The sequence below is a fragment of the Otolemur garnettii genome, unplaced genomic scaffold, assembly GCF_000181295.1.
Source record: "Otolemur garnettii isolate 467f Iridium unplaced genomic scaffold, OtoGar3 scaffold00077, whole genome shotgun sequence".
NCBI lineage: Eukaryota > Metazoa > Chordata > Mammalia > Primates > Galagidae > Otolemur > Otolemur garnettii.
The window spans coordinates 8,795,841-8,804,946 of NW_003852472.1; the positions used below are offsets into that span (position 1 = coordinate 8,795,841).

General features: G+C 54.7%; 1 protein-coding gene across 1 annotated transcript in view; it reads left to right on the forward strand.

Annotated features, from left to right (window-relative positions):
* Window positions 1-8,728, forward strand: part of ASL (argininosuccinate lyase) — a 10,287-nt gene extending 1,559 nt beyond the window's left edge. Inside the window, exons 3-17 of the mRNA XM_003794217.3 lie at window positions 1,771-1,965; window positions 2,640-2,723; window positions 2,948-3,004; window positions 3,084-3,181; window positions 4,404-4,481; window positions 4,577-4,654; window positions 5,073-5,125; window positions 5,448-5,510; window positions 5,656-5,770; window positions 5,949-6,033; window positions 6,142-6,201; window positions 6,489-6,572; window positions 7,891-7,971; window positions 8,126-8,232; window positions 8,336-8,728. Of these exons, the coding sequence (XP_003794265.1) occupies window positions 1,771-1,965; window positions 2,640-2,723; window positions 2,948-3,004; window positions 3,084-3,181; window positions 4,404-4,481; window positions 4,577-4,654; window positions 5,073-5,125; window positions 5,448-5,510; window positions 5,656-5,770; window positions 5,949-6,033; window positions 6,142-6,201; window positions 6,489-6,572; window positions 7,891-7,971; window positions 8,126-8,232; window positions 8,336-8,480 (1,383 nt within the window). The 3' untranslated portion in view covers window positions 8,481-8,728. The remainder of the gene's footprint in view (window positions 1-1,770; window positions 1,966-2,639; window positions 2,724-2,947; window positions 3,005-3,083; window positions 3,182-4,403; window positions 4,482-4,576; window positions 4,655-5,072; window positions 5,126-5,447; window positions 5,511-5,655; window positions 5,771-5,948; window positions 6,034-6,141; window positions 6,202-6,488; window positions 6,573-7,890; window positions 7,972-8,125; window positions 8,233-8,335) is intronic.
* Window positions 8,729-9,106: the final 378 nt, after the last annotated feature.

Below are 9,106 nucleotides of genomic sequence, written 5' to 3' on the forward strand. Positions count from 1 at the left end.
CATCTTACTCTGACCTCCTCCAGGGGTCATTTTTGGTCCCAGAGCAGAGTGCCCCCTGCAGTCAGGTTGACAAATGCTGCCAGTAACCTCAGCTTGCCCAAGGCCATCCTGTAGGTTGGTACTAATTGGTTTGGCTGCAGTGCAGCTTGTTAAGTAATTGTTATTACTAACAACCCAGGGAGGGAGGCCTAGCAGCCTGCTGGGGGTAGAGGGTAAGCTGGCTCCTGGTTCCAACTGCCTGGCCCTAGCCCTCGAGCCCGAGTAGTCAGGACCGGAGTCCCACGTGGTGTTTTGCTGGAGATCTAGGCTTGGCAGGACAGCTGAGGAGTAAGGGGCAGGCCCAGCTCAAAAGGCTGACAGGGTGGAGGCTGCCTCCACAGGGCAGAGTCCTTTGGCAGCCAGGCTGTTGGGCACTGAGGGGTCAGCTCACAGCCTGGAGCCAGAGCACCATGGAGGTCCCTGTGGTGCATGCAGGAACCAGGAGAGGAACTAAAACACACTTTAGGCCTACAGCCCTCAGCCATCCCTTAGCGATAGCTGGCGTCTACTGAATCCTCACTGAGCTCCAGGCACTGTGCTGTGCATACACTTTACAGATGCTTCTAATTGAATGCTCACAACAACCCTATTACATAGAACATCCCTGTTTTGTAGAGAACAACCCTGAGGTTTAGACAAATTATTTAATCTGGGGATTAACAAAGGTGTGGGGAGTTACAGAGAGACACAGGAGGACCTGTGTCTCCAGTAGCTATTGTAGACTCCCTTCCACAGAAAGGATACCAATGAATTAACATGCCCACATCTACCTGAGCAGCCTCCACCCAGTCTTTGGCATTCTGGGCATTGGGGCTGCTTGCCAGGTGTTCTGTAATCCCCTGTAATCTGTCCCCTTTCAAAACACCAGATGCCCCTGTCCCATCCCCCTGCCCATTCTCCTGCCCTTGGCTACTGGGGGATGAGGGCTCAGCCAGAGGCCTTCTGGAAGGCCAGTGACAATGGGGATGTCAGAGGTGTTCTGCAGAGCCAAAGGTGTGGGAGCCCCTACTCCAGGGTGTGGAGGGGAGAGATGTGGCAATTTGAGTGTAATGAGGCCCCTCAAGTGTCTCTTTGCTCTTCTCTACCTCAAAAGTTCAGGACACCAGAGCCAAGCTTAGAGGCCCTGGTGGAACAAGGTGTTGAGAGCATGGACTCTGACTTCAGACTGTGAGGCTACTGCCCTGGCTCTCCCACCCAGACAGGGCAAGCTACATAACCTCTCTGTGCCTCAGTTTCCCCCTGCATGGAGGACTAGTATTGGTGCTTTCCTGAGAGAACTGCTGTCAGTACATGCCACACAATTAGAATGGCAGCTGGCACACAGCAAGAAAGCGGTTGTGTTAGCCAGTATTATTATCATTATCACTGGCATATCAGAGCTGGATTAAAACTCTGGATTCTGGGGCAGCTCCTCACTTTGATCAGTGGCAGGAAAGGGCCCAGGAGTTTTGCTTTGGTCCCAGGGGTGTCTTGTACCCTCCCACCATCTCCCTGGAGTCATGCTATATGGTGGGTCTCCAGAGTCTAGCCACTTTCACATACTCACTCCCAGAGTGGCTCTGGGCATGTTCCTGACCCTCTGAGTCTCAGTTTTCTTGTCTGGTCAGTTAGAATAATCCTGCTCAGCGGCATCCACTGCCATCAGACCTGGTAACTTTCCTGAGGGCCCTTTGTGAGAGACACTGTTCTGGGGGGCACGGAGGAGACTAACTGCTGTTGCTCTCCTGGCAGAGTGGGAAGCTGTGGGGTGGCCGGTTTGTGGGTGCAGTGGACCCCATCATGGAGAAGTTCAACGCATCTATCACCTACGACCGGCACTTGTGGGAGGTGGATGTGCAGGGCAGCAAGGCCTACAGCAGGGGCCTGGAGAAGGCGGGGCTCCTCACCAAGGCCGAGATGGACCAGATACTTTGCGGCCTGGACAAGGTACTCACCATGTCCCATCTCCTCCCTAGAACCCCTCCCTGTGGCCCCAGCCTCCCACCAAATCTATGAGCAAAGATTTCAGTGTCCTAGGCCTATGGTTTCGCACTGTAGTAATTGTATACTTTCAGAAGTGCTGTTTAGCCATGGGCTATGGTGGCTATGCTGTCTTTTCTTTTCTTTTTGTTCTCCTAGTTTTATTTTTGAGACCAGGTCTATTCTGTTTCCCAGGCTGGAGTGCAGTGGTGAAATCATAGCTTACTGCAGCCTCTAACTCCCCAGGCTCAAGCAGTCTTCCTGCCTCAGTCTTGCAAATAGCTGGGACTACAGACACAGACTACCATGCCTGGCTAATTTTTAATTTTTTTTTAGAGATGGGGTCTCACTACATTAGTCAGGCTGGTTTTGAATCCTGACCTCAAATGGTCCCACCTCAGCCTCTCTCTTCATCCATCCTCTAGTGACCCACTTAGTCTCCATAGCTCATGGGCAAAGATGTGCTAGGCCTGAGAGTTTCAATGGTAGGGGCAGGGCCAGTCCTTTGCCAGAGTGCCCTCCCAGGACTCACTCTTACATAGAGACAGCCAGTCATCAAGGAAAACATGGGACCAGTGCAGGGGCCTCACAGCTGCCAGTGCCTGCCTATCTGACCTCAGGGTTGCTGGCATCTGTTATAGGTGGCTGAGGAGTGGGCCCAGGGCACCTTCAAACTAAATCCCAATGATGAGGACATCCACACAGCCAATGAGAGACGCCTGAAGGTATGTGCCCCACCTCCATCTCTGCCTTCCTGGCCTCCCCTCTCCACCTTGCTCTGGTACTTAGAGCATAAGTGCCATCATTCTGTCCCCTTCATTGGCAAAAGCTAGGGCAGGACCAGGACCCTGGGGTAGGGACAAGGAGGGCTAGTGGGGAACTGCTCCACCTGGGTCAGCCCCTCACGTTGTGAGTATGCAGACTCTGACCCATCTTCCTTGCACCCTAGGAGCTCATTGGAGAAACTGCAGGGAAGCTACACACAGGACGCAGTCGGAATGACCAGGTGCCACCAGCACCCTTGCCCCCACTCCATGGCTTCCTTGTCTGGTACCCTCTTTAAGTGTCACCTGTTCCCCACACAGGTGGTCACAGACCTCAGACTGTGGATGCGGCAGATGTGCTCCACACTCTCGGCCCTCCTCTGGGAGCTCATCAGAACCATGGTGGATCGGGCAGAGGCGTGAGTCCCCCTTGGACACCTAGGGGCAGAGAGAGAGGCCTGAGGGTAGCCAGAGTCTCCTTACCCCTAGGTAGGTGGCCTGAACTCCAGACCTAGGTGCAGGAGGAGCTAGGCCTGAGTGACAGGGCAGGTCTCAGAATTCTAGCAGCAAGGCAGACAACCAGGGGTGGGCATTTCCTAGCTCAGCAGGTAGAATAAGCTCCATCTTTAAAGATTTGAGGGCAGGAGGCTAAGGCACCAAGCCCATGCCCAGAGGCCAGAGGAAATGAGCCATCTGTGCCTGCAGAACTCAGAGAGTCACCCCTCAGCCTGCCTGTGCCCCATGTCCTGACCCTACACTCGCCATCCTCACTCAGCTTCAATATTAAGTATTCAGCTTTGGCTTCTGTGACCTGGTATCTTTGGGGCTGGCTCTACTTCTCACAGACCCAGGGAGCTGCTGAGAAGTCCCTAGTAGTGTCAGAGACAGACTGACCTGTCTTTGTTACCAACTCTCTGTGACCCCTATTTCACAGACTTCAGCCACCTGGGGGGAACAAGAGTACAAGAATCTCCACCATAGGAGGTGGGTGGGGCTGCTAAGAAAAATAGGGAGTGTCTACTAGAGTTCATGGTTTCTCTATGGTGTGTCAAAAATGTTCTAAAATTGACAGTGGTGATGGTTATACACTAAAGTGTATACCTTAATGGGTAAATTGTATTGTGAATTATATCTCAGTGAAGTTGTTTATTTAAAAAAAAAAAACCCACAAAACTACTATCACCCACAGTACTCCTGCCTCTGCTCTACCTACTTTAATGTGTCCCAACCATTTCTGGGGTCCTCAGGAGCTTCTCGGGAATCCACAGGCACTGTCCCCCACCACCAGGTAGTCTCTGCCATGGGCCTCCTTCCCTATCCTGGTCCCTACTCGGAGCTGCCTGGTGACAGAGGCCCAGGCCCAGGGTATAATCCTCACTTGGTCCTGGCAGGACCTCACCCCCAAAGGCCCCATAGTCCTGCTCCAGTCCTTGGATCACACCATCCCACTTCCGGCCTCTTTCTTCTTTAGGCCCCTTTGACCCCAGGAGATGGGTCCCTCATGTAGGCAGAGCCTGGCAGGTCTGCCCTGCTCTTCCCTGGAGTGACTCAGGCCTGCAGGTGTTCTAGGGTGTTCTAGGCAGACCTTGCCTGAGCTTCCAGTCAAGTCCCTGAGGCCCCCTGCCACCTCTCCCCCCACAGGGAACGTGACATCCTCTTCCCAGGGTACACGCACCTGCAGAGGGCACAGCCCATCCGCTGGAGCCACTGGATCCTGAGGTGGGCAGGGTGTGGTGCTAGGTTGCTGTGATGGGCTGTGTTGGAGGGGTGGGACCCCTGGGCTGCCCTGACCCTCCTACCCCTGCTTCCTGCAGTCATGCTGTGGCACTGACCCGAGACTCTGAGAGGCTGCTGGAGGTGCGGAAGCGGATCAATGTCCTGCCCCTAGGGAGGTGAGCAAGACCCCAGTGCTGGAGGGCCTGCTGGGGTCACTGCTACCTGGTCAAGATGACCCTTTGGGGGAAGGACAAAGCATGAGAGAAAGCCAGGTAATCAGCTAGGAGGGGGACCCTGCACAGACCTAGCTTTCTCTATAGTGCAGACAGCCAAGCTAGCAAATGTGTGTGAGCAAGGTGCCCAGCTATTCAGGAGCCTCTCCTGGAGAGCTCTGGCCCTGCTCAGTTTACCATTTCTCTGCATGGGAACAAGGGCTCTAGCACCAGAGATGACTGGGCCAGGGAAGGAGTTGAGCTCTAGGCTGTGTGTGAGTGTATGTGTATATATTTATGTGTGTATGTGCACATGTGCATGTACATGTGTCAGGGCCTACTTGCTGGGAACCCTGTCACTATGTGCTCCCTGTCCCTGCAGTGGGGCCATTGCAGGCAATCCTTTGGGTGTGGACCGGGAGCTGCTCCGAGCAGGTAAGGCCCCTGCCTTCCTCCTTGGGGAGAGTCACTCACAACATCTACCAGGTCTTGTAGACACACGGGAGGCAAGAGGGCAGGGGCTCCTGGGTGGAACCTTTATTTATTGCCTCTAAGAACTGCAGTTACTGAGGCAAGGGCTTGCCTATGGCAGGGAAGCCTGGTGCTAGAAAACTCCCTCCTCTGTGCCTGAGATCCCCCCACCGCCTGTCCTCTTCCCTGAGGGAGGCTTAGGGGGAGATGTCTGTGAAACCTGGATGGGGCAGGGGACGCTTCTCCTTGCCCTCCAGCCTAGCCCCTCTTCCTTCCTTGCCCCTAGAACTGAACTTTGGGGCCATCACACTTAACAGTATGGACGGGACCAGTGAGCGAGACTTTGTGGGTGAGTCTTAGAGACCCACCCCCTCTACTAGTCTCCACCTTTATCCCCAGTCCAGCTTCTCTCCAGGCTCCTCCCACCCCTTCCAGTCAGGGGGAATGGGGAGAAAGTGAAGCCTGGTACCCAAAAGCCTGCCCTGCCTCCCAAGCCGAGTTCCTGTTCTGGGCTTCGCTGTGCATGACCCACCTCAGCAGGATGGCCGAGGACCTTATTCTCTATGGCACTAAGGAGTTCAGCTTTGTGCAGCTCTCAGATGCCTATAGGTAAGGCCCAAACTGCCACCATCCTGCCCTACCTCTGTACCACTGCCATAGCTTCCTTCCTCCCCAGTCCACCTCTTGGTCAGATCTGGACAATATGCTGCTGGGTCTGTCCTGCTCCTGCCAGCTGACCAGCCAAGGGAAGGCCGGCCCCCCTCAGTCCCAGCATCTCTGTCCCCAGCACCGGAAGCAGCCTGATGCCCCAGAAGAAAAACCCAGACAGTCTGGAGCTGATCCGGAGCAAGGCGGGGCGTGTGTTTGGGCGGGTGAGCAGGGCAGAGAGAGGCTAGGCCTCTGGGATGAGCCGGTGGGTCCTGGGGGGACTCCCAGGACAAGCTCCAGGGTACCAGATCCTGAGCCTCCTTCTCCTGCAGTGCGCTGGGCTCCTGATGACCCTGAAGGGACTCCCAAGCACCTACAACAAGGACTTGCAGGTATGAGGCCATGGTAGGGGTGGCCCCACTGCCTATGACCACACTTCAGTTCTCAGGGCTTTGTCTCATCCAGCGGGGCCTCCTGGAATTGCCACCTCCCATCCTGTGCACATAGCCCTGTGGCCTTGCTTAGCTGGGCCCTTGGAGCCCCCTGCCCTTGCTTAGCTGGGGTGCTGAGAGTTCCCAATAGAAGGCAGTGAGGATGCCTTGGGGAAGGGTTGGGACTGTGGGGACAGGTGCCAGCAGGGGAGCTTCTGTGTCCTCACCTCCTACTATGTATCCCCCAGGAGGACAAAGAAGCTGTATTTGAAGTGTCAGACACTGTGAGTGCTGTCCTCCAGGTGGCCACTGGTGTCATCTCCACACTGCAGGCAAGACATGCCCTTCCCACCCATCTGCCTCTTCCTTCCTAGGCCCTAGAGCCTGGGATGGGCGTGTGTGTGTGTGTGTGTGTGTGTGTGTGTGTGTGTGAGATGGGGGTAGAGGGCTGTGGTCTCAGAAGGAGGCCAAGTGGTGCTGGGAGACCTGGGGCAGGGCAGAGTCTGTGCTCCTTTTTCCTTCTGGGGAACCACAAAGGGACAAAAGCTGCTGCAATTGAAGGGAAGTGGACTAGACTTGAGGGGCCCAGGTCCTGTCAACTGGCCAGATCAGGAGAATTCTTCTGTAATCATTTATGTGTATTATGGAAAATTTCTGTATACAGCAGAGAGTACATAACACAGCCTCTGTACCCAAACCCAGCTTCAACAATAACCCCCTAGTGGCCATTTTTGCCTTGGCTATTTACCCCCTACCCTTATTTGGAAGCAAATTTCCATCATCACGTCATTTCATTCCTAAATAGTGCGTCAGTTCTCAAAGAGTGGTCCTTGGCCTACCAGCAACAGCATCACCTGAGATCTTTTGAGAAATACAATCTTAAGTTCCCCCTCCAGAGTACTGAGTCAGAGACTCTGGTGGTAGAGCCTAGCAATTTGTGTTTTTAATAAATCCTCAGGTAATTCTGATGCATGCTAAAGATAAGGACTCTTGAAAACATGAAGGCAACACCAGTAGCACATGTAAAAATTATTGATAATTATGACTAGCTGATTGTGGTTGTGCACACCTGTAGTCCCAGCTACTCAGGAGGCTGAGGCAGGAGGATAGGTTGAGCTAAGGAGTTTGAGGTTGCTGTGAGCTATGCTGTGGTCACTGCACTCTAGCCTAGGAGACCCTGTCTCTTTTTATTCTGGGGGGTGGGGGGGGACAGAGCCTCACCTTGTCACCTTTGATAGAGTGCCCTGGCATCATAGCTCACAGCAATCTCAACCCCTTAGGCTCAGGTGATTCTCTTGCTTCAGCCTCCCAAGTAGCTGGGACTACAGGCACCTGCCACAATGCCTGGCTATTTTTAGAGACAGGCTCTGGCTCTTGCTCAGTCTAGTCTGGAACTTCTGAGTTCGGACAATCCGTCCAGATTTGGCCTCCCAGACCACTAAGATTATAGGTGTGAGCCACTGCACCTGGCCTTGAGACCCTATCTCTTAAAAAATATGTTATTAGATTGTTCAAGCACAGAGTAGGACAGAGCCGGGTGGGTGACAGAGGCTCTGCCCAAGGCAGGGGACCTCCTGGCAGAGGGGAGCAGGAGGCTGGCAGCTTCAGCCCCCAGGGTCCCTAAGGCTCATCACTCCCCTGGCTCTCCAGATTCACCGCGAGAACATGGCGCAGGCACTTAGTCCTGACATGCTGGCCACTGACCTTGCCTACTACCTGGTCCGCAAAGGGGTAAGTATGAGGCAGCCTGGGGCGGGAGAAGTGCGGGGGGACGACGAGGATTTGAGATGTATCCCCAGGGATAGGGGCAGCCAGAACCGAGCGAAGGCAGCGGGGAAGTCCAAAAAGTGAAGGAAGCTTGCATCGGCGCTGTCTTCCACCCTAGATGCCATTCCGCCAGGCCCACGAGGCCTCCGGGAAAGCCGTGTTCATGGCAGAGACCAAGGGGGTTGCCCTAAACCAGCTATCGCTGCAGGATCTGCAGAGCATCAGGTGCTGCCTCTCCCTTCCCTCTGCTCTCTCTAGGTAGGTGGGCCTGGGTGCCTGGAGCCTGCGTTGACCCGCCGCTCTGGCCCATCATCTCCTTTCCCCCTAGCTCCCTGTTCTCCAGTGACGTGAATCGCGTATGGGATTACGGGCACAGCGTGGAGCAGTACAGTGCCCTGGGGGGCACCGCGCGCTCCAGTGTCGACTGGCAGATCCGCCAGGTGCGAGCGCTGTTGCGAGCACAGCAGGCTTAGACTCGTTCCCACTCCAGCTCTCAAATAAAGTGGACCGAAGAGGAGGCTGCCACATGTTTCCTCGCCAGCCTGTCTCATGGGTGGGCTTTTGGGGGTCTGTTGAGCTGGCCAGTGGGGCCATCAAGAAGTGGAGAAACTGGACAAGGATGTTGAGAGTCACAGATGGGGAAGGGGGCCTCCCATCACAGCCCCTGCCCTGTCCAAGCCCCTCCTCCTTGAAACGGTATTAAATTGACCTTTTGCCTTGAGTGCCTTGGTCGTGCTGATGGGGACTGATGGTAGGGCTAGCCCAACAAGGCACTGTGGATCCCTGTTCCTTCCCCAGTGTCCCCTGGACTCCCCTGGCTCTCATCCTCCCCTTCCTCAGCCACCTTTCCCTGAGCCATTGAGGCACATTACAGAGTGTCCCCTGGGCTGAAGCCCATGCTACCGCTGCTGGGATAACCTGTGCCCTAGTAAGAGACATGGTGTATTGGTGGTAAAGTCGTTTTCCCAGCTAGTGTGTGATGCCAGGCTCTAGGTTAGCTTCAATACAAAGGTGAAGACAATGCCTTCCCTATCCCGGAGAGTGACATACAGATAAATTCCCTCGCACTAACTGTGAGATAAGGGTAACAGAGGTATGG